This window comes from Vigna radiata, chromosome 6 (assembly GCF_000741045.1).
Source record: "Vigna radiata var. radiata cultivar VC1973A chromosome 6, Vradiata_ver6, whole genome shotgun sequence".
NCBI lineage: Eukaryota > Viridiplantae > Streptophyta > Magnoliopsida > Fabales > Fabaceae > Vigna > Vigna radiata.
The window spans coordinates 2,443,482-2,468,372 of NC_028356.1; the positions used below are offsets into that span (position 1 = coordinate 2,443,482).

General features: G+C 32.6%; 3 protein-coding genes across 3 annotated transcripts; all 3 read right to left on the reverse strand.

The window, feature by feature from the left end:
• Positions 1-1,976: 1,976 nt before the first annotated feature.
• LOC106764938 (DExH-box ATP-dependent RNA helicase DExH6) lies at positions 1,977-12,266 on the reverse strand. The gene is made up of 14 exons (XM_014649385.2): positions 11,972-12,266; positions 11,600-11,690; positions 11,139-11,451; positions 9,890-9,964; positions 9,602-9,646; positions 9,128-9,218; positions 8,976-9,034; positions 8,385-8,534; positions 6,800-6,852; positions 6,427-6,460; positions 6,213-6,302; positions 5,130-6,134; positions 2,655-3,737; positions 1,977-2,576 (listed from the first exon to the last, which is right to left on the reverse strand). Exons 1-14 carry the CDS (start codon positions 12,096-12,098, stop codon positions 2,325-2,327), a joined length of 3,468 nt encoding a protein of 1,155 aa, XP_014504871.1. The 5' UTR covers positions 12,099-12,266; the 3' UTR covers positions 1,977-2,324.
• A 2,334-nt stretch (positions 12,267-14,600) lies between these two features.
• On the reverse strand, positions 14,601-19,674 carry LOC106764694 (WD repeat-containing protein 26). The gene is made up of 5 exons (XM_014649034.2): positions 19,506-19,674; positions 17,961-18,843; positions 16,564-16,665; positions 15,692-16,321; positions 14,601-15,083 (listed from the first exon to the last, which is right to left on the reverse strand). The coding sequence occupies exons 2-5, from the start codon at positions 18,735-18,737 to the stop codon at positions 14,865-14,867; spliced, it is 1,728 nt and encodes a 575-aa protein (XP_014504520.1). The 5' UTR covers positions 18,738-18,843; positions 19,506-19,674; the 3' UTR covers positions 14,601-14,864.
• Positions 19,675-20,645: 971 nt separating this feature from the next.
• LOC106764695 (oxygen-evolving enhancer protein 2, chloroplastic-like) lies at positions 20,646-22,354 on the reverse strand. Its single transcript, XM_014649035.2, has 4 exons — positions 22,029-22,354; positions 21,478-21,710; positions 21,170-21,220; positions 20,646-21,086 (listed from the first exon to the last, which is right to left on the reverse strand). Exons 1-4 carry the CDS (start codon positions 22,267-22,269, stop codon positions 20,826-20,828), a joined length of 786 nt encoding a protein of 261 aa, XP_014504521.1. The 5' UTR covers positions 22,270-22,354; the 3' UTR covers positions 20,646-20,825.
• Between the last annotated feature and the right edge of the window lie 2,537 nt (positions 22,355-24,891).

Here is a 24,891-nt window from a genome sequence, read left to right on the forward strand (position 1 = left end):
AACACATAGATAGTGTCAAAATATTGTCAAAGTATCATATTTTATATATATATATATATATATATATATATATATATATATATATATATATATATATTTGTGTGTGTGATGTATTTATAGCTATAATGTCAAGATACTCGTTTTTGTTGAGTTCAAGTGATGGACAACTAACACACATTTGGTCTCATATTGTTTGGTTGTAATTAGTTGACTTGGTTAAGCATTTCTCACACCTACTCAAATTATAAACTTCAATACTATTCAACAATTTTCTAATGATTAGGTTATGAATTACCTCTAATAAGATTGGTTTGCTTGAAATTATCACATTTTAAAAATCTATTATATTTTTTAACTTTATTTTAAGGGTTAAAATGTGATATCATCTTAAACTTTGATTTTATTAAGAGTTAAATATGTTTTTGATCTCTTAACTTTAAGTGAAAATTGGAATTAGTCCCTCTTCAAAACTTTCGCCTCATTTAGTCCCCCAACTTTAAATATGTATGAATTTCTCACATTGAAACAAATATGTGTCAAAAAGTGGAAACAACCTAAATGTTATTATGCAATATGCTTGAAACATCAAATAAATCTAACAAAATTTAGTTAAAAGGACTAAATTGGTACATTTTTTAAGTTGGAAGACTAAATTAGGCCAAAGTAGTTTTGAAGAGGGACTAATTCCAATTTTCAGTAAAAGTTAAGGGACCAAAAACATATTTAACCCTTTTATTAAGCTTCCCATTAATTAGAAATATATTAACGTAATCTTCCTTGCTCAATAATATTAATTATTTTTTTATATAATGGTGAATCATATTTAACATTTCTTTAAAAACATTAATAGGAGGGAAATTTATGGATTGTATCAACATAATTTATTATTTTAAGATTGTTAACCAAAAATTTGAAATAAGGATGAAAAACAAAATTGACCTGTGGTTTAATGGAAAAAGAAAATAGTTAACCCTTATTTTAATTATTAATATAATATTTAATTTTATATTAATGTTTGGTAAAAATATTTTCTACATTTTAATAATTGATTATATTGTACCTAATATTTCTTATAATATATTTTTTTTGGTACATATACTTTAGTTATTTAGAATAAATAGTAATTTAAATATATTTTTCTTTTTTAATCTTTAAATGCGTATTTTAGATATAAAATGACAAAGGAGTTCCAAATTATAAAGAAAATAATACTTCTTGATGATTAATGTTAATAATATGATCTCAATTAATTTGATGTCGAAACAATATTATTAACTTCAACTATAATAAAAAAGAATATAATATATCTTGAAAGAGATTTGGTGGTGTTATATATAGATTATAAAAATTTAGAATAAATACAAATGTTGAAGTAAAATTGAAAACACAAATTATTGGATTGAGTGAAAAATAAATCCAATAAATAAAATGATGATAATTAGTTTAGTTTAAATTTTGAATCGAAATTAACCAGTAGTAAATTAACTAATTCAAAATAATCCCCACAATCAATTGAACTATCCGACCCGTACCCGCTTTATTTCCGGGTTGCTGCGGTTTCTTTATACAACGACCGCCACGGAATGAGACGGAGGAACGTTATCGGAGATTTACAAACGCGCGAAAACACTATTGTCGAAGACACGCGACGGCCTGGAGCGGGTGGAGCCGTCGGAGTAGCCCTCCTCCGACTCTCGTTTGCCGTCAACAACGACATCGCTGCAAAATCCGAACGCGATCTCTGGATAATAGCTTCATGAACGTTATCAAATTCACTCACATTTCCGTTTCTAAAACACTCTATAAGCAAATAAGTTGCATGCCGTGATGCTGACGCACGTGAGTGATCAAAATCTTTTAAACAAGATTTTTTATGTAAGAGATTTGTAGTCAAATTGCAATGCATATAATCTGTAATGTAAGTTTGGCAGTGAAATTGAAAGGATGTAAGAACATGCAGAAAAATGCTTTATATATTTGGGCTAGAATTGCACACAAATTTAATTCCTCATTTGATTTTGTAATAAGTAATTTCATTAGCTATTCTAAATTCTACTCATGCTAAAGGTTCCCACTAGAATTTGACTAGTGTTGAGGATGGCTGGTATTACAAAATTTGACTGGTTATAGAACAAAACTAGGAAACTAGTGAACCACCCAAACTTCAACAGAGTCAGGAACCCAACCAAGATTTTTCGTTATGACAGTTCATCGCATTCATCGTAAGGATTTGCCCTCAATATAAGCTAAACATAGTTTCAATTTTCAAAGTTAGGATTTTTGTATTCGATATAAGCTTCTGCCAACACTGAACTTTCAATCAACTAGGCTTTAGAAGGCCCAGAGTTTTGGTGACCATCATGATTAATAAGCTCTTCAAGTGATCCTTTTGGTCTCTTTCCAAATCGCCTAGATCCTGACCTGCCTAAAGTTGTGGCATTTACCATAGTGGTTAGTTTGTCCACACCTTCTGAAAATGCTGGCACACCAATGCACCCATCACAAGACAAAATACAAGCTATAGCATCCAGAGAAGCCGCCATGATTGGAGGAAGATCACTCCTTGGATATGTCACCTAAAGAATGTAAATTAATTTGTCAAGAATGTTATTTGAATAGAAATGACAGAAGAGAAAAACGATTTTGTTATTTACTTTGTATAAAAGTGCTGCTGATATTCTCTCTCTCAAGCAGTATAGCTGAGCAACATCGATTGCTGTTGAACGAAAATAAAGCCAACGGTCCATGATTACTTTAACCCTGTTATCAGGAGAAGACATCAACTTATCCTCATGGTCTCCACTAGATTTAGCATCAAGTTCCATCCCATCTTCACTTCCCACTTCATCTTCACTTCCTTCTGCATCATCCTCGTCGTCGTCATTTTCATCAGTTGGAGCAACAGCAATCTCTGTCGAAAGCAGCAAAAGTGGAAGTTGTCCAACAACTGTGCAGTTCCTTATGCTCATACCCACGTCACTACGAGTAATCTCATTATACACAATTAAAGTGTCATCTAAATGTTTCCGGAATGACAACTTGAAATTTGTAGAATGATTGTGCAACCGAACTTTATCACCACCTGCTGTTTCAACTATAAATCTTTTCCCAATTTTATTTGGAATAAATCTCCCAACCATTGGATATAGTCCTGCTACCAAAACAGCATGGAGTACACCAGGGTCATGTGCATTCACACTGTAACTTGAAACATCTTCATGGATAAAACCATTTCGAATTAGTTCCGCTTGAAGTTGCCTGCGCATGCCAGATAACATGTTCATGGCACTTGATGACACAAAATACCGAGAGCAAAACCGTCCTTCTAGACCCATTTTCTTTGAGTTATTCCAGCATTCGAATGCAGCCAATACAGCAAACTGATCACCGCAACCCCCATATAAAGAAGCAAGCTCAGATTTGGCAGCTGCGGCTCTACTTTTCTCTCCAGGTAACATTGGGAGTGTAAACGGATCTCTATACTCGGATGCACAGGCAAGAGTTAAAGCTGGCTCAAGGCAGTTCATCAATATAGCAAAAAAAAGCATCCTGCAGATTGATGGGTGAACAGGAAGAGAACCAATCTTCTCCCCTAGTTTGGTGAGTTTTTCATCACTTGAAAATGCCCCAATCTCTTGAAGAATTATAATTGCGTTGCGTATGGACTCAAAAACTGGAGGATCTAGCGTCTTGCCCAGAAATTCTTCCACTTTGCAATTTGGATCTAGCAACTTCACCTGTCACAATAGAGAGAGATAGAGAGAAAGAACCAAATCTAACGTGAGGGCAGCTTTTTTGTCCAGTTACATTTTCATGCCATTGATACCTTGCTAGGACAACAAAAGAAAAAAAAAAAAAACCCTTCAGAGGGTGTTTGTGTACTTTCAAAAGTAAATTTAAATTTGTACAAGATGAAACTGGTAACACAAACCTATATAAATATGTTTGTGTACTTTCTGATTCTCAAACCAGAAATAATGAGTTGGTGTACTACTTGACCTTCAGTAAATGAGTGTAGCTGCTTTATCTAATTTAACAAGTAACAACTAAATCACATATACTACACAGCATCAAAACGCTTTCAAAATTAGAGGCATCTTTTCAACCTTAACACGCTTTCGAAACTAGAGACATCTTTTCAACCTTAACCTCAGACACAGAATATCATAGACACCAATTTCATCAAACAATGCAACGAGACCCTTCACTATTTTCTCTTCCAAAAGTGTTAGGGTATAAGGTGGGAGGATATTTGGTATAAGTTAATTAAAGTAAATAAATATAGTATAGGTTAATTAGAGTAAATAAATATATATTCCAAGGAAATATTTAATATAAGATATTCAGTATAAGTTAATTAGAGTAAATAAATATAGTATAAGTTAATTAGAGGAAATAAATATAGTATAAGTGAATTAGAGTAAATAAATATAGTATAAGTTAATTAGAGTAAATAAATATATATTCTAGGGAAATATTCAATATAAGATATTTATAATTAAGGATATATGNTAGGATAANATATGGGGAGATATTTATATATANGGATATTTATATTAAATGCAAATATATNCTAGGGAAATATTTAGTNAGAGATNGACGGGAAATAATTAGTATAAATAAAGTTAGAGTCTAGGGTTAAGGGTATGCTTTTGATTTGTGAGTTTTGTAAAGGAGGTTATGCTCCAGGATAATTGACGGAGGTTATGCTCCCAATTATTGGATGACTGAAGGAGGTTATGCTTCCAGTTATTGGTTATTTTCTTTGATACAGTATTTCCATTCAATAAAAGAGGTTTATTCATCTATTTTTCCATTGTTAATTCTTTGTGAGAGTGTGTGAGGAAGGCGCGCTAGTTACGTTCCATTCTCGGGTACGTAACAAAAAGCCTTAGGAGAAAGTTGTTTCCTTCGCACAAACCACTAATTAACCACATTTTGCACAGATTAATTCATAAAAAAAAAAAAAAAAACGAGTTTGAATTTAGCATTACGAATTGACTAATTTTTTCCATTTGCTAAATTTTCATGTTTACACTCTATGGGGGACACCAGAGAACTTTTTACCATTTTATCATTCAGCAACAAGCACCAAGATTTGGAGTCACCAATCAGGAAAGATGGAATACCTGTAGACAAAGCTCCTCAATAGGCATTCTTCTAATTTCTGGAATCTGAAAATCTGGTAAGGAAGCTGCCCGAGTCCTTGAGTATAGATGATAGCATATTCCAGGTTGACAGCGGCCAGCACGTCCCTCTCGCTGCTTTGCACTTGCTTTTGAAATCCAAGATGACTGAAGAGTTGACACATTGTTATAAGGATCATAACTTTTTTCCTTCATTCGTCCAGTGTCTATGACATACACTATATCATCAATGGTGATAGCTGTTTCGGCAATATTTGTTGATAGTACAATTTTGCGGCACCCATGAGGTGGGTGCCTAAAAACCTTCTTTTGTTCCATGCTTGGAACCATTGAATGTAGAGATATGAGCATAAACCTTGAGGAATTCTTGAAAAAAGATGATGCAAACAATTTCTCACGTGTTTTATTTATTTCATCCCAGCCTGGAAGAAAAACAAGGATCCCTCCATCTGTTGAATCAATGCATATTTTTCTTATCAGCTGCTCTATCAACACAACATCAACAAGTTCTGGGTTGACTTTTGACAGGTATTTATCAAGTAGCATATTCTCTACTGTGGAGTTGGAAAAATCATTGCGTAAGTGCTTCTTCAATATTTCAGCTGCTTCTGGTTGGTTTTGCCTTTCAGCAATCTCCAGTGCAGTCATTCCATCCTGGGCCTTTAAATGGCAATCTGCTCCACAAGATAAGAGCATGCACATATCTCCCACTCTACCCTTCCCAGCAAACACCATTAGTGGAGTAATGCCAGTTAAAGAATGTTGGTAATTAAAGAGTTCTGGTGTTCCTTCAGAAGAAACCAACTCTAACAACATGTCCCATTCATCATTAGACCAAGCCAAATTAATAGCTTCATCCATAGAAAGCTTCTCTTCTTCACTTAGCTCCCTGGTGTTTATTGAAGTACTACATGTGGTACTATCAAGATGATTATCTTTCTTAGAATTTACAATAGAAAGTACATCCTCCAAATAGAAAGCTTTGACCTGAAGAAAGGTTGGGTAGACATTGTAGTAAGTAACATGTGACAGAGTATTAGCTAATTATAGCTACAATATAACTACCGGATGAGTGAATCCTGGAACACTGATGATTGGGCAGCCCCCAAAGTATTGAGAAAATCTCGCAGCATCAATGGTGGCACTCATTAATATCTGTAATATTAGAGCACCAGAAGGTTAAAAATGGAAAATAACATAATTATTAACTAAATAAGCTCTTGACCGGAGGTGGATAATAAAGATAAAATATGATAAGATGTAATAAATTTGAACTGACCAGACGTAGTTGAGGATATGAAGGGAGCATGTCTCTGCATTTAGGTTAACAAACATCAGAGATATCAGTTCAAAAACAAGACAGACTTCTTAGGCAAGTAATCTTCTTCGTTATCTTTCTTCTCTGAGAGGGAAGATTAAACTAACAGGGAAGTTATTGTCACATACCTTTTAGAAAAAGGCATTTTTGCTCATTACGGACCAACTCAACTCTACCCAAAAAAACCTAATGCTATTAGGTGCAGAATATCTAAAACAGCCTTAACCTATACAGCCCAATTTCCCCCCTCACTTATGCAACATGCATTTATACATTTTTATTAACTATGTCACACTAGAGAGTAGAGGCCAGTAGGTTCTTCTTAATGGTATACCTGATGATTGCCAACATGAAGTCAGAGTATCGATCCCTTTCATGAATTTCATCCTGAACAAAAAATGAATGTCACTCAGTTCGCAATGCCTACTTTGCAAGGATAGTATGCACAGGATATGCTTTATATATGCCAAGGCATACTTTCCAAGGAAAGTAAGGCATACTTTCCAAGGAAAGTATGTGCAGAACATGAATCATATGCCAGGATTTAGAAGATATAATATATGGAGACATTTGAATTCACTTCCGACGCCACTCAAAGTCTTTAAGAGAATAACATTCAAAGTTAATTTTCCTTCAGAGTATAATATCTATCACGGCAATTTGTGGATACCCATTGCTGAAGAGACCGTCTGAAAACCATTAGTTTTAAAGTCTGATCTAGTTCATGCAGTTACAGGCACTATTTAGTAACTGCTTTGTAATTTTTCATATTAAACTTCTAGCAATATGCAATCATTAAACCAGTGATAACATTTCTAGTTTTAAAATTAATTAAACAATATCAAGTTTTTTAATACTTTCACCCAATGTTACAATAAAAATGTGTTTGGGCAGGTCGTTCAAAATCCGACTGGGAAGTGGTGATATAACCGATATATATTAATTGTTGGATTGGAGATGTTATAAAATCAATGTGGCCTGGCACGACTCAGATGGCTTTTCAGGCTAACAGGTGAGTTGACCAACCAGTCCAAATTAACCTATGACCTTGAGGGTTTCTAAGTGAACCAGTGTGTTCACGCATTTTTTTATTTTTTTGTGAATTTTAAAAGGATAGTATAGTATGAATTATTTTCCCATCTTTCAAAATAAGAAATTATAGATTATAAATGCTTTTAAATTTTTTAAATATATATTAGTTCATGTGATTGTACCAGTGACCCAATGACTGAGTATTAACCAAATTGCTGACCAGTTAAGTCTAATAACATTGCTTTCACCATTTACTGTCAGCCATATAACGGCAATCATGGTCAGATCATCATTGACGAGTAGTGGGATAGTCAATTCACTCAAACAAAAGGGAACTTCTTCAAAGTTCAAGCCAATTTACTATAAAAGCACTACGAAGCTTGGCAAAACAGACTTTTGGTTTTAAAAAACATTTTTTGTAACACTTAGAAGAACAAAAATGTCAAATAGTTTTAGTTTTTCCATCAAAACTTTGCACAGAAACAATGAAAACCACTTTTTATTATTTTCTGTTTTCACGGTTCAAATACAAAGTTATGAAAGCAGAAAACTAAGTGAAAACAATGTGACCTTTTTCTCATTAAAAATGAAAACCGAAAATCAAAACAAAACACATTTCTCCAACCAAACAGCTAATTTTACAACAATTTCAAAAACAATGTTTCATATTCTAACAGATTTTCCCAGTCAGTTCAAAATTTCAATTAAACCATTTATCTAAGAACTTACCTGTCATGCCTAATAACAAAATTTTTTTGACCATGCAAATAGTTCAATAAATTAAAAAAGTGATATGGAAGAATAAATGCGTGAAAAGTATTTATCAAAGACTAAGTACCACATGTTTATGCTCTTATTGAAGATATAAAGTAATTTACAGGAAGTACCATAATTATGTGAGTGATTTCAGAAACGTCATCCTTCATGTGCCCTATCTTAGACGAATGGTAACCTTTGGAAACCAACACCCTTAGTAGCACTCCAGTGGTACATAGCACAATTGATGATTGCCTTCCCCCTCTGCTTTCTAACCGTATCTGGATTTTTGGTTGAAAATGTAAGATAGAATTCTATGTTCATGAGCTAATAAAAAAGCTAGTAATGTTCGCTAAGAAGCAAGGCAACCAGTAGCCTTAAAAGGGACTCGCATAAACAACATAGGATAATGAATGTTGAATGGGGAAAAAGGTATAATTCTATGTAAGAAAGACAGAGATATTGGAAAACAGAAAAGATATCTGTTGATTGAGACAGTAAAAAGAAAACTCATACTTCCCTACTGATGACATCCTGTAGATTTTCCTACTTAGTACAGATAAAACAAGGTGCATCCTGAGTGTAATACACAAATGCCAAAAACTGGTTTGATTATGATAGATAACAGAGGTCAACATTCACATAAATATTTCCATACAAAATAAATCCAAATAAAGTATCACAGTACCATTACTACACCAAAGATACATCAATAAAATTACCTTATATCCCACATTTTCTCCAATAGTCTCTCCTCTCTCAGTGGAGATTCTCTCAGAAACTATACATAGAAACAGCAGAAGGAAACAGATCTCAATCGAGACTTGAAAATAAAGATTAAAAATTAGGTCCGAAATCCAGAAGTGTTGCTCACCTGAAATTGCAGAGATCCGCCGAGGCTGAGTACAAACTATTTTACATACCTCTCCCTTACCCCACATATGATCCAAAATAAACTGTGGAACCTGAATAATGTTCAGAAAGTTAAAACAGGACAACAAAAAAAGAGAAAGATAAATACAGATTGTTAAAAGACTTTGGTCCATGTACAATCATGGAATTACAGATGGGTGAAACCCAAAATCACAAAGCATCAAGTAATCAGTGTGTCCACAATCATCAAAGCTTGAGACAATTAGTTAGAATTCAGGATAAAAAAGCAACTGCATCAATGCAAAAATTGAAATATTGATGCAAATTTGTATCACAATTCACAACATACTCATTAAAAGCACCAATCATAAAAACATCAATACACGACTAAAAGATTATTATCTAGAAACAGTCGCAACAAATTACATGTAAATGTAGCTGTACCATAATAAAGACAAGGCAAAGAATTGGTAACCTGCGTAGTCTTTCCACAACCAGTTTCACCACATATGAGAACTACCTGCTTTGAAACACATGGAAGGAATATTAAGACCAAATCACATGCAAAAATCTAAGAAGCAAACTAAATTTAAAATATGTGTAGAAATGCAGTAAAAAAACTAAAATCTAACTCAACGATGTTATTTGATATATTCAACATGTCAATGTGAATCATAAAGCTCAATTTTAGTGCAATCAGCACCCAAGCTACAAGTAGATGCATATCCAAAGGCAAATTTACAAAGAAAATTTTTAAATTAACCTGGTGAGATTCAACAGTTGATGTTATTACATCCTTGAAAGATGCAATTGGAAGCTTAGATCTATCTTCAATGATCTGCAAGAACGGAAACCAAACAAAAGAATTGATAACAAGACTATTCCTTTTCAAATGCTATACATACAGTGCGAGAAGAATGATAGAAAAACATCATTATGTTGTGTTGTAAGATTAACAAATGATTTTCTTCAACCCTTTTTCTCAAAAAAGGGGAGAAAATAGGTCAAGTACCTATTGGAACATCAGGCAAGTTGAGGCCAAGGCTTTCATAAAAGACTATTGTTCAAAAGTTCAGACTTTATGTCATTCAAAAGTCTTTTATGGGAATAGGTCAACCTATTTAAGTACATGTAAATATTAAATTTTTCTCAATATAATTATTACATTAAATTTTTTATTGTGAACTATTATGGATGAAAATTGTACCTTTAGAACTCAGGAAAAAAATGAAACTCTAATGAAGCCATTTTGTGACACTAAATCAGCATTAGTATGGCACACAACATAACTCGTCATGACAGGACACAACAAGTAGAGAAGGACGGAAACTTAATAAAGTAACTCGTCATAAGTCCCTTTAGGGTTTCTATTGGTTGATCTATTAACCAATATTCATCCAACAGAGCCATTTCAAGATCTTACAAGCAAATTGTGAATGATATGTATCTATTCACCAACTTGAAGGAAAATGTCGTGAAATAAGATTAACACGTGATACCTCTAATTAAGACAAATCCTCAACTAAGTTTACAGGTGTTCAGTTAGATCCTAAACCCAAATTTTAAGATGATGTCAAAGACTGTCATAAATCCATTGTTAGGCCACCTGCATTGCCTCGCTTCCTTTTTCAGTCTCAGAAAGGACTACCAACAATGGAGCTGACCCAAAATGACTGAACAAAGCATCATAGCGTAGAGCTACCAAAATGTTGACTCTTAGTAGGTTACAATCTGACATTGGCTACAGATACCACATGAGTAATGCTTGTAAGACTTGGGTAGTTCTCACCTTACAATCCAATTATGTAAAACTAAATTAGTTCCTCAGTACAAATCCAAAGAATATGTAAACCCACTCACTGCTAGCTGTTGCGCCATTTTATTACTATCGAAATAATATTCAGTTCTGATAGCTCAAAGTCAATTCTAAACAATAAAATTCATATAGGTTTTCCAACAAAAGTCATACATGTAGATTTCTCAAGCTGAAAGGAGAGGGAGAGAACATTAACCTGTTTCAAGTTAGAGACTTTGTTAATTCTAGAAGAGAGAGCTTCCAATCTACTAGCAATTTCAGTTTTGCTCATCGAGGGCCTGCGGAAAAAATCATCCTGATTCTGTTTCGGTTTGTCAACAGTACTGTCACTATTTTCTCCAACCATATCCCACAAGTCTCCATCACCAGGAGGATAATGAGCAAATAAATCACCCAGCACCCACTTCGCCTCTTCAGAAAATGTGAAACGAGGAATATTTTCAAACCCATTAACCGTGTCAGACTCTATTCTAATTTTTTTAACGAACACTTTCCTGTCCTTCCCAAGCCTACGCAAAACACGGGTCCAATATCAACAACACAATATGCAAACAGCAAACACCCAATCAAAAGAATTCCATTACCAACTATTCCATTCAACAATTGTGACCGTAATTCTTACAGATTTAAAAGAGCAATTGAACATCTAACACTCACCCATAACTTTTAGATCTAAACCCCATTTTCTGGGACATTTGATGCACCAAAGCACGCTCTGCGTTGGACAAACCAGCATCAAACTCGTACACTGCAGAAAAACAAAACAAAACCGGATTTCATCAGTGGATACACCCGTGCAGTCATCATCCTTCCAACACAGATTTCAAGTGGGTCACGAACTACCCAACTCAAACTTAACAACAACAAAAACGTGCAAATATCCAATCCAAACAAAACACCCAATCACTCAGAGGCAACATTCGGGAATGAGAAGTGAACAACGACAACAGTGGTGTCACATTCATCTGCATCAAAGTGTGAAACAGTCGCAGAAAATAAAAGGGAGAGCATTGAATGTCGGAGGGTAACCTTCATCTTCAGAGGCTCGGAACTGTTCTAGAATCTGGGTAATGCGAATCCTGGTGACTTCATCAATTTTGAGGTTATAGCGTCCTTTCCTCTCTCTCTTTCCTTTTCTCACTCTGTTCTTCGTCATCGTTTTCAATGAAAGAATCCAAGTGACGAAGTTGTCGCAAGCCCAGCTCCTATTGTATATGCCTTTTCTGTCTCAGTTTCTCTTGCCGATTTTCTCAAAATTTAAAATGTTACAGCTTAAATAATGTCTTGCATGCCAGGGTTCATCTCTAAACCTATGTGCATATATTCATTTTTAGGTCTTATAAATGGAATAGTATATGTTAAGGATATTAATCTTTTGAGCGTTACTTCCTACACCTCCTTATTTTCTCCCTCTACCTCCCCCTTCCTCATTTACCCTTTATTCTATTATTTTATTCCTAATTTATCATTTTTCATTTTTAGGATTAATATTAATTCCCGCTCACTTCTACACCCACATAAAACGTGAAAACCTTTACACCTTTAAACTAACATAGACATCTGTTACTGGATGTCAACATCTGTTTAAAATAAAACGGATGTCAACATTTTAAAATGATTTTCATTTTTATAATATGTTTGCAAGCTATGCAGTCCATTTTCAATTAATCTTAAATGGATTCCCATTTCGTTTAGAAGTCAATTTGATGAATTGTCTTTAAAAGAATTCATGTTTGTTGTTGTTCTTTTATTATTATTTTTAATTTTTAATTATTCAGAAAAGGCAGACAATAAGAAAGAGTAAAGTAGAGAAAGAATCTAGAATGAGGAAAGAGAAAACAAGAGTCTGGAAGAAAGAAACGTTCCTGAAACGGAGAATTTGGGATGTATAATGTCTACCTTTTATTGACGCTTTCTTCATCTTCTTTTGTACAACCATTACACATGTAGGGAAGTATATCTATCACAGTTTTTTAATTCATTTTTCTTTCAATGATTTAGGACACTTTTTCAATTCACTTTTCTTCCAATGATGTAAGATGGAGGTGTAAGGGTTTAGGAAAATTTAAAATTTTAAAAAAAGTAAATAAAATTAAATCATAAAAATTAAATTAAAGTAAAATATTGTTAGAATAAAAAGTAATAATGAGAAGGTGTAGAAGTATTAGAGGAGTGATGGAAGAAGGAAGAAGAAAGAACAAAGTGATGAAAGTAAGAGGAAGAAGCTGATTTCAAAAAAATGTTTTGGGGGAGGGGGAGTAAGCTGTGAGCAGAGTAAAAATAAATATTTAAGATTTGGTAAATAATGTTAAAAATAATAATGTAAAAAGGTTAAAAAAGTAAAATAAAAGGATATTTTTATAATTGAAAAAAAATTAAAGAAAACTAAGGAGGTGGAAGGAGCAACTCCCTAATCTTTTAAATAAATTGTAATATTTCGCTAGATTAATATTTAATTTTTAATTAAATAATATGCACGGTGACCTAGATTCAAAATCTTGGCATTGAGAAGATTACCTCTTACGTGTATTGTTTCCTTCTCCGTTGAGGTAAATATTTTTTTTTATATTTGTTGCTTTTGCAACTATTTTATTCTGAATTGGAAATGGTTAGAATATTTATTCTATTTATCACTATTCTACTATGTTCAGAATTATCTTATTTATTAAGATTATATTATGTTTAGAGTTATTTTATTTATTATAATTTTTATAGAATGAGATTTGAAAGAATCAATCAAATCTTTTAAAATTATTTTACAGTTTAATTCTTAAGTAAAATGATCGAATAAAATATTTTAATTGACAAATATTCGAACCCTCGATACAAGAATTTGTATAACAATCCACTATAGTCCACTCAACTATCTCTTTCCAATTAAAAAAAATAATTACTTTATTTATGTTATATCACATAAACAAGAAGAAAAAAAAAGAACTTAAAAAAAAAGAGACTTGTTTTTTTATTATTATTATATATATTTTAGTTTTTTTTTTTCTACAGCCAATGAGCCTGGCCAATGAACGACTATACTTGGTATTAAGAATAGGTAATTTGAGATTAATAATGTTTTGTTAACAATGATCATTTATCCCTTAGGTTTCAATCGACTGAAATTCGTTTGTGTGGATTTGCAAATGAAAATAAATATCTTATAATATTTATTTTTCGTTTATAGTGACCCAAACCTAAAATCCTTCCAAAAAATAAAACGAATTCCTTCTAATTGTTTTATATAAAAGTAAAAATTTCTTGTCAAATTTATATTACTTTCTTTGACATCTTATTTTTAAATTAAAAAAACTTATTAATATGACCTATGCGCACAGTGTACTTATTAAAAATCAACAACGCAACATGTCAGATTCATATAAGCAACTATAAGAAAAATAAAGGTATACTGTTATTGAAAGTACCATTTGTAGTATTGAAATGGTTCTTGTGTGCCAAAATATCTTCATTTTATTCCCAAAACCATTTCATAGTCATCTACATTATTTGTCATGTTTTTAAAAACCAGAAAGATGGTTTGACACGAAAGTGAAGGAAATATGATAAGTAAAGCAAACTAACATCACCTCGTAAAAGAAAAGAGAAAAAAAAAACACGGATTCTTGGCTAGAGAAGGGAATTTGTTAAGTGTTGTAAAACTAAAAAATAGTCATGATTTATGAATTTAATTAAATAGGGAATATTCGTTTGAGGGTTCTTCCGTACACCCTGAGAAAACATCCCTCCCCATTCACATTTCCCTTAACTGCTTGGAAGAAGAAAAAAATGGAAAGCGTTAATGAAATATGAGATATACGAGAAGTAACATGCATGTTTGACATGAATGGTCCACTTGTGGTAACCGAAATGGTATTTACAGAATTGCAATGATGAGAGAAAAGAGAGAAATCAATTGGAATGAGTTGGTGATCTAAGATCCCCCATTGCAGTAATGGTGGACGCCATTGCTGGGAACATTTTGGTAGTTGTTGTGCAGAGAATTTAGGCCCCATATCCGAATTGTCCGGTCATCGCTAGCCGAGGCTAACATGTGGGGGTTTGCTGGGTTCCAGCTCACACAATTTACAGATCCTGAATGACCAGGCAATGCTTCTATTAGTTCCCCTGAGCTTCTGTGCCATATATAAACCTACACACATACACCCACCCAACTTTAATTTAATACTTGTCCAAATTTATCCAATACAACTCACTGTCATAAGAGGTTGGGAAAATATGTTAATAACATTGCAGGGATCCTACATGCTGCATAAAATCGTTTCACATCCAAAAAAGAAAGAAGGTTAGCAGCTCATGGAAAATCTACTAAACACCACTAGTAAATATAGATTTTCTTTGGTGCTATAATGACAAACTGAAGGCCAAGACAACAGTTCTTGACCATTACAATAATAGTAGTTGAATTCATTCAACTGATATTATAAAGATGTCCAGTATATCGGTCCAACAAAACCATTCCATGGGTCTTTGCCAATATTTTAATGAGCCTTTCCAGGAAGATTTATTTTAACCCTTTTTTTAGAGCACTTCTGAAAATTATGTGATTATTTGCTAGAATTTAAGTTACACTAGACATGCACCAAATTCTTATAATAAATCACAGAATTAAAAATTAAAAACAATTATTCTTTGACTATATAAGAAACATACATGCACCAAAGCCTTTCAATTTGCAAATGGGAAAAAGTATATTTTACAAATACTTTTCCGTTTTGATAAATGATTAAGTATTCATACCTGTGAATCCTCACTTCCACTAGCAATAAAAGCTTGCTTAAGGCCACCAAAGCAAGACCTGATAATAAATCGGGTACGCCTGTGACCTTTGTACTTGCCAACAAGCCTAGGATCGCCTTCAATGTTCCATAGATGTATTTCTTGAGTCAAAAGATTAACCAACAAGAATTTGTTATCCTTCGATAAGGAAAAAGCCGTTATTGGTTGATACTCTTCAATAAATCTCTCATCCTTTGTTTCTCTATTGAACAACAGTACAGAATTGGGTTTACAGATACTTAGAATCTCTTTCCCGTTATCCATGATTTCCAAATCAGATATCTTAAGGGTTTTTTGTCCTTTCCAAGACTCCACTTCTTTCCCATCTAATTCCCACATGCAAATGCTCTTGTCACTGAAACCACAAAGTATATATTTCCCACACGGGAACCACGTACAGGAAACTAGGCCAGTACCAGCTTTTTCATAAAGTTGGATGCATTTGCCAGTGGAGACATCCCAACGCCTAATAGCCTCCTCCACTCCGCATGTGAGAAGCTCATGGTCATTAGGACTCCATGAAACTGAAGAAACAGGTTTCTGGTGACCAGTCAATCTATGCTTTACAGTCAGTCCACCATTTATGCCAACCTATTCAAAAAAATTTAAGAAGTGACACCTGATTTCATAGAATTAAGCCGTATTTTATGTTTTAGAATGCAATTTGTGTCTTGATCAATAGGGGGGTTCTGATATATGATGGAAAACATTATAACAGGGATTTGAATGTGCAGTATGATGACTATATCAAACACAAGCATTGAAGACAAATTTAGCAGCAAATAAATGGACGTAAGAGTAGAAAAGAGAAAATGTAAATTATGAAATATTACCTCCCAAATTATTGCAGTTCGATCATTTGATGCCGAAGCTAAATATTTCCCATTATGTGAAAATTGTACAAACCAGACTTCATCATCATGTGCATCTAATATCTGTTGCAACATTAGCAATAAAAGAATATAACATTAGAATGTAGATACTATACATGCCATATACAAAGTTAAGAGAAGATGATCATTGTAAATAGATGGCAAAAGGATAAAACCAGAAGACAAATTCTGTACCTTGTCTCATTTCTCCTCCCTGGTTTTGGGGATTGGCCTTTTAAAGAAATTAGATTATAAATATCAAACCTATGTAAAAAAATTGGGAATTGGTTTTTGAAATAAATTAGATTATACATGCATCTCATTTACAAGAAATGAAGAGTATTTTAATGAGTAAAAAGTGAAGAAGGCCTTTTAAGTAGAAATTGCAGTTGTAAATAGTGTAATTGCATATAGAGAGAGAAATGCATCACACCCCAGAAATGGTACCTTGCCCAGGTATCTCTTATTATGTAAATCTGGTCATTAAGTTCCTACAAGCTGTGCATCAGTTGCCAAGATATTTAAATCTAGATTTTCCAATATTATTAGAAGCACTAACCATGGACTTCTACATGAAATATAAAGGGAATGCACATGTAAAAAAGGATGCACATGTGAAAAAGGAGATGGATATTACACCAAAAAGACATTCTACTTTAAGCTTAATGTCTTCTAATTGGAAGCAAGTTGGTACTCTCAGAATAGGAAGCAGGATTATTGACAGGTCAAGGGCAAAAGCAAACTATCAAGCCAAGGCATTGACAACATATGACCTTGTTTTGACTGAAAAAGATGCTTGTAGGATAAACAGGTGCAAAATTTTATCCAGGAAATTATTTTCTCGACTCAAACGACAAACGAGAATCACTAAGTCTTTCCAAAAGCTATGATAATTGGACATCATCAACATGTACTGAATTGGTTTATTAAACTGTTCTAATAAGCACTTAGGTACCCTCCCTTAAAAGTTAATTTGTTAGGACTAGAATCAAACACTTAAGCACTCCACTGAGTATCCCACAACATAATATAGGACCCGAACACCCCAAAATACCCAAGTCATTATCACTTTCTACTCAACCTTTCTTTTACTTTTACGCACTGAGAAAATAAAAAAGAAAATTCACAGGACCTCAACAATAGTCGTATCCATTTACAAGATGCCACCAATCAGCATTCAAATTTTCACAGGTGCAGTGAACATTTATTTATAATCATGAAATAATACAGACAAAAGAAAGACCAACAAACAGAGATCTAATTAGGAACAGGCAAACAACATAGAGGAAGCTGCTTCTGCTATCTATCACTACTAATTAACAAGTCAAAAATATCTACTAAACATATAATTTTCTAACCTGTAATGTACTGGAAGGAATCTGATCTTTTCCACAATGATGATCTGAATATAATGACATCTCCTTGTCCAATGAATTATGAAATGGGCATGCCTCTCGTTGTAAGATGAGGGCTTGTTCAACTAAATGCTCCAACCTCTTTTCAGGTATCATTACTGTAGGGGGGAGCATTTTTTGCAATTCCTCTAGAAGCTTTGACCGAGACCTCACCCTTCCAATATCTAATCTAGGAGAAGGTGAAACTATGTAGGAAGAAAGTTCTCGAATTCTACTGCTATTAATGCAAAGTGGAGTGATCTCCGTCCTCAGGGTCTTCAATGCTTCCATGACCTTTTCACGATTTAGAAGCTCAAAGAATTTCTGCTCCAATATTAAAAATGAGGCTGACCTGACCACGCTTTCATCTGCGGGAGCAATTTTACGTAATGTGGCTACACTGTCATCCAAATTCCCATCAAGTATTTGCTGCATAAATAGATTCACCCCAGGAGAGTGTAAAGGTATTCCAGACTCCTCCTCTAGATGTGCCCCACTCTTCCCGTAACCAAGAGAATATAAAGCCTTTGCAATTATCCTGACAAATTCCTCTTTCTTTATAACCCCTTTTGAACCAACAACTTGTTCGTCCCCTTTAGACGGTAGGGGCCGAGCCATGAAGTCCCTGGACAAGCCTCCAACAGGCTCTTTAGAAGAAGAACCGTTAGACAAGGCAACCAATCCTTTAGAGGATAACTTCATTCGCTTCAAGGCTGGTTCTTCATCTTCCACACCTCCCATGAAAAGTGCCCCTCAGCCCATATATAATTTCAGCAGCGCGAGAAAACAACACAATCGACCATACAGCTACAAAATGCCACTGAAAAAGCACTAAGAAGAAAAATGTCTGCATGGAAAACAGCAATGACAACAGTAAGTGTAATAAAACCAAGTCCTGAAATAACAGAAGCTAAACCATAAACAAATTCCTCAAACTGAAACAGCAAAGTAACACAAATTTCGAAAATGTCCACGTAGAAATTAACACAAGTAAACTAAAAAAATAACGTCTGAATATAAAACATAAACAACAAACAATTTGAAACAGCAATATAAACAAAATGTCTGCATAGAAACACAAACAACAACAATAAGTACAACAGAACCGAGTCCATAAAAAACAAGCTAAAACAGCAAACAGATTCCTCAAATTCAAACATCATCAACAACAATAAAAAGAATAATGCAGAAATCCGAGCTTAGTTACTGGAAAGCACAATGTTCCAGCCAAATTTATTTTATCTACCAAATCAATAAGACCACGCGATGTCTAACAAACACAAAAATATCATCTCGAAAGCGAAAGCGAACTAGAAAATTGAAAAATAAATAAATAATATATAATAAATTAACAAATTAAAATATGCATTTCCCTGTGAAATAAACAGAGACACGTCAAGCAAATCGAAAGAGTAACAGAAACAGGATAAGGTAGAAGAATCCGTATCAGAACTCGCAGATCCAATAACACGAGAAGAAGATTACGACGGTGATGATCCACCGACTTACCGAACAAGCAAAGCAACGATCGGAATCAAAGTCTGAGACGCGATCGTGAGTTGAAAACCGCCGATTCCTTCTTCTTCTTCTTCTTCTGCTGCTTCACCACACTCTTCAGTTACCAAAACCACACACGCTGAAAATCCCAAACCTCCTTTCTCCTTATGCCTGCAACGAATGATAACATATATATACGTGTAAAATAATATTTCTTTAATTGTAAGATGGATTTTTATATTTCTAATTTATAAATTCTTTAATATAGCGTAAATTATCAAGGTGCAACTATTTTTAAACATTTTGAATCTTGAAACCGAATAAAAAATTTATTAAAAATAATTAATTACGTTAAAATTTCATATGAATAAATTATTAAATAAAATTTTACTTGCTATCTGTTTCTTTTTTATCTTTCTAGCATTTTCTTCATATAGCTTTTCCTGTGAAGTTGTGAAATGACAATGAGCACCCTTTACTACAAACAAACACTTTCTTTGGTTTGGTATATGCCTTCCTTGTTTCTTAAACCATCACGCCATTACCTTCATGTTTTCACACGAAACTTCAATGGTTTTCTTGTATAAATGTTATATTATTTTTATAATATTACCATTTTATCATTCTTTAAATCAAAATAAAAATTGGTAACTTTCATAAAAATATTAATAAATAATGTCACATTAATTAAGGCAATTTTGGTGGTGGTTAAAGATGACACCTCATCACACTGAATACAGATAATATTCATTTGCTATCTGAAAAAAAATATTACTATTTCTCCAATATTCATTTAAAAAATAATTACAACTATTCATGTTTTTTTTTCCAAAATAGATGTTATAAGAATAGATAATACATGCACCTACCGACATAAAGGAACTACAAGAATCAATATTGAATTCATGTTTCAATTAAGTTTTGATTTCAGCATTTTTAAGATACATGTTTATATGCTAACAATTATCCATTCAGGGTGGGTTTGGACAATTTTTAGAAAATCATTAGTTTAAACATCATTCATGTATTACGAAAATAATATCTATTTTTTCTTTATGGATAATAACTTTATTAAACTTTCCTGAAATAGTTATTATAATTATTGTTAGATATTTTATTTCTTAGTGAGGGAAATTAAAATGGTAAAGCAGAGGAGGAAAAGGGGATGGTGAGTGTCTTTACAAGGGCAAGAATACAAAAGTATTGAGATACTTAATCCAGCCAAGTCCCTTAAATTATGAAACTCGTGGACAACTCAAAAAACATAGATAAGATGCACTTAAGGTTGATTTACACATAGCATATATATATATAACCTGCTATTCAACTTTTTTAAGCAACACTGAAAGAACTTGCTGTGCTCTCCACAAATTTTCTTGCTCCCTTAAACCATCTCTTGTCTCCAGCTTGAGCCTTGCAAATGTACAGTTTTCCATCCTTTACGGTTGCTCTGATCAGTTGGTGCTTCCCACCTTCATCTCCGTCAGCTGTCCTTGTCAACACAGTCAATACATAGTACTGCTTCCCATCAACCACAGGTGTTGCAGTCTCTAAGATGTTAGCTGTGGCCACAGCATTTGGATCAAAACCACCCTGCAACAGTTCATCTTCAAACTCAGTTAGGATATCCTATGCTATTTATTCACTGCATTTCTTTTTCATCATCACTCACTTACCTCAGCTTGAGTTTCACCAGAGAAGGCCTGTTTTCCTAGTAAATAATCCACCTGCAGTAAGGAAAAAAACCAACTTTCAATGCCATTTCTAATTTTGAATATATACACTACAAAAGTTAGACTACCCTTTTATTCTATTTAAGAAAAAGCTAGAAAAGTTAGAATTAGCAAGGGAGAAACAACTTTTTATCACTAAATTTGATCACTGATTCATTGATTTAGTTAGAACATGATACATAAAAGTGCATAAACGGGGCTATAAGTGTTCCTCATAGTAAGAAAACAGGTAGTTTAAAAAACAGATATACCTTTGAGAGGAATTCTTCGGGTGAACCATAGTCAGTGATGGACTTCTTATCAGTTGGAGTGACTGTGACAACGACATTGCTGGTTGTATCAAAGTTATCCTCGTATCTAAGAACCTGGCCTGTGTACTCAACCTCTTTGCTTGGGTTCCACTTTGAGGGAATCGATAGTTTGAATCCATTTCCATTGTATGGCAAGAAATCTGTGTTTTCCTTTGGCTTTCCAAACACATTGGCTGCAAGAAAAAACAACCAAGTTGTTCAAATAAATCATGGAATCCCCATTACTAGAGGGATCAAATTCAACCTAACTTCTTCAACTCATGAGACAAAGTGATCCCTTGATATGGTATTAGAATCAGAATCAAGAGCCTAGTATTCTTCAATCAGAATCAGAGTTTCTATATCAGTAATTTAAACAAACTATGGACATGAAGGTTGAATTCTAGTATAAACTAGCCTAAACAAACACTTAAACAACTCTGTCAACTAAGTGTGTGTCCATTTTAGTGGCATCATGGATGCATGATGAGAAAAAAGAGAAAGTGGTATACCAGCTTGACCATAAGCTGCATCTGCAGGTTGGACTTTGGAGCCGACAGCAGCAGCACCAATGAGCACAGTGAGAGCTAAACGGCGAGAGATAGGAGTGACGTGATCCTCTTGGGGTGGTGTCTGTTTCTGGGCCTTGCACACAAGGTGGTTAGGCTTGGTGCTAACCATGATGCGTTGTGATGGGGATCTGGCCGGAGTGCTAAGGGCATGGTGGTGCAAGAAACATTGGGTAGAAGCCATTGATCTCTGATCTTTCTCTTCACTAACTTACTCTTTCTGACTCTGTGATGAAACTATGGTGGTAGAAACTTGTGGAGATCGTTGAGTTTGAACTTCAGTGGTTTTGGATATTAGATTTCGAAGAGGGTGATTGGGACTAATGGATTAGATTTTCGATGTGGGATAAGGTAATAGACGCTCTGATTGGTGCCACGTCATTCTCATTTATGTCTGCAGAGATACTCATCACTTGCATTTCATGTACTGTATTTTCATGCTTCTGTTGAAATTTATGTACAAATAATTATTTTGGATATTTATACTTTTCCTCACATATTATTGTTATTATTATTTAAGTTTAATTAATCTAAATTTAAATTATTTTTTTATTATTCATACACGGAGTCAAATTAAAGATATTTAATATTACTCCGTTTCTTTGCTATCTAATAGAAGACTTAAATATTTAGGGTGTGTAGGAAAATATTTGTATATTCTTCACATATGAAATAAATAAAAAAACAAGTACATTAGTTTCAAATTTTCACAATAAATCGTAGCATGTACACTTGTTTATAACAATTACTACTTAATTGACATCCTAAATTCAAAGGATAAATAATATGATACATAAAAAAAGAAAAAACAAAACAATGTATCATTGTGTTAAAACTTAGATGTACGAATTAAAATATTACGTTGAGTAGAGATAAAAATAAATTAAATACACAAAAACTAATAAATATATTATAATAAAGTTAAAATAAATTCGTGTTTTACTATTAATGTATTATTCCAGTAAATTTTCTTAATACACCTATTACATTATGATATAAAATGTGTGTATAACCAATAATATTTTTTTTAGTTTGTTTTACTTGTGTTGAAAATAATTAATTGTTTAACTTATATCACTCTTTCACTCTTTATCTACATTACTTTCTTTACATAAATATTTTTTTTAATTTCAATTAAATACACCTTTAACAAAAATATCTTATTCGTAAACATTATTTAAATTTTGAATTTTTAACTTTTAAACAGAAATGGCTGAAGTTCTTGTTCAAATATTAACTTAAAATTAAAAAAAAAAAAGTTGATGTTATAATTTAAATAAGGGTTAAATATGTTTTTAGTCCCTATATTTTGAGGCGATTTTGGTTTTAGTCCCTCTTTCAAACTAAGGTACAATTTAGTCCTTCAACTTTAGAAAACTCTGGTTTTAGTCCTTTTTACCAAATCTTTTTTAACTTTATTTGTTGTTTCATTGTAACATTTGGATTGTTTACACTGTTTGACACATTTTTGCTTCAATGCTAACTGAGAAACGCGTTTGAAAATTTGGTAAAAAGGACTAAAACCAGAGTTTTCTAAAGTTGAAGGATTAAATTGTACCTTAGTTTGAAAGAGAGACTAAAACCAAAATCACTCCAAAGTATAGGGACTAAAAACATATTTAACCCTTTAAATAATTAACCTCTTTATTCTTAATTGAAATTGTCGTTTTAAATGTTTCTATCATTTTGAAAAAAAAATAGTATTTTAAAAAAAAATTATTGAAAATGCAAATGAAAATGTGAGTTTAAGTTTTATATTAAGTAGACGTAGGTAAAACACTTTATAATATTAAAGATTTATACATTTATTATTCAAAAGTTATTTTTTTGAAAATGATATAATTTTTTTTATAATTTTTCTAATGAATTCTCTCTTTAACATGTACATAAATAGACAAGGATTTCAATATAAGAAAGTTGAATATCATTAAATTAAATATCCATGTTAAAATTTGTGTAATTTCTTAAATGAAATTAGATCTCATTAATATTTAGTATTTTGTCTTTCCCATAAATTATCTCATTGAAAAATTCATTACACTTTTATACACGTAAATCAAAATACCTTTTAAAATATTAAATGTTTATTTCAATCCATTAATAAAAGTATTGTTCGGGCAAACTTCATCATAATTTTTTTAGAAAACTAAATAATTTTTTTAGAAAACTAAATATACAAGGATGTTTTTAAAAGTTAAAATTAATTAATATGCAACTTTTTTTAAATATGTGAGTTTTTCTATAAAATAAATTGTATACACTAATTTCAACTCATAGATAACTAATTTCACATTTTCTTTCTATAAAATCCACTTAGTCGAACCAGATAAATGTTAACAATAATTTTAGCACAATCTTCATGCCACATCAAAAGTGATTCCAGAGTAGGTGTATTGATAAATGAAGAGAGAGTAAATAATTATTACAGAAAGAACTGATGTTATTAGCAATCTATGTCTTACCAATAAAAAAATATTAAAAGAAATAATAAGATTATTTTTCCTTTAAAACAATACTCTTTTAATTTTTAATAAAACTTTAATATTTAAGTAAATAGTAAGTTTTACGTAATACATATTGAGTAAAATATCTTTTTAGTCCCTATATTTTGGGACGATTTTGGTTTTAGTCCCTCTTTCAAACTTACATTATAGCATTTGGATTGTTTACATTGTTTGACACATTTTTGCTCCAATGTTAACTGAGAAACGCGTTTGAAACAATAAATAAAATTAAAAAATTTTGATAAAAATAACTAAAACCAAAGTTTTCTAAAATTAAATACTAGATTGTACTATAGTTTGAA

Excerpts from the sequence above, each read along its gene's own strand:
- LOC106764695 (XM_014649035.2), bottom strand. The coding sequence starts at position 22,269 with ATGGCTTCTACCCAATGTTTCTTGCACCACCATGCCCTTAGCACTCCG. Across the intron at positions 21,221-21,477 it reads CCGAAGAATTCCTCTCAAAG|GTGGATTATTTACTAGGAAA; the intron begins GTATATCTGTTT and ends TCCTTACTGCAG. Across the intron at positions 21,087-21,169 it reads CTGGTGAAACTCAAGCTGAG|GGTGGTTTTGATCCAAATGC; the intron begins GTAAGTGAGTGA and ends GAACTGTTGCAG.
- LOC106764694 (XM_014649034.2), bottom strand. The coding sequence starts at position 18,737 with ATGGGAGGTGTGGAAGATGAAGAACCAGCCTTGAAGCGAATGAAGTTA. Across the intron at positions 16,322-16,563 it reads GAACTGCAATAATTTGGGAG|GTTGGCATAAATGGTGGACT; the intron begins GTAATATTTCAT and ends TTTTTTGAATAG. Across the intron at positions 15,084-15,691 it reads GTGGAAGTGAGGATTCACAG|GTTTATATATGGCACAGAAG; the intron begins GTATGAATACTT and ends GTATGTGTGTAG.
- LOC106764938 (XM_014649385.2), bottom strand. The coding sequence starts at position 12,098 with ATGACGAAGAACAGAGTGAGAAAAGGAAAGAGAGAGAGGAAAGGACGC. Across the intron at positions 6,135-6,212 it reads TTCCAGGATTCACTCATCCG|GTCAAAGCTTTCTATTTGGA; the intron begins GTAGTTATATTG and ends ACCTTTCTTCAG. Across the intron at positions 3,738-5,129 it reads TTGAGGAGCTTTGTCTACAG|GTGAAGTTGCTAGATCCAAA; the intron begins GTATTCCATCTT and ends CTATTGTGACAG.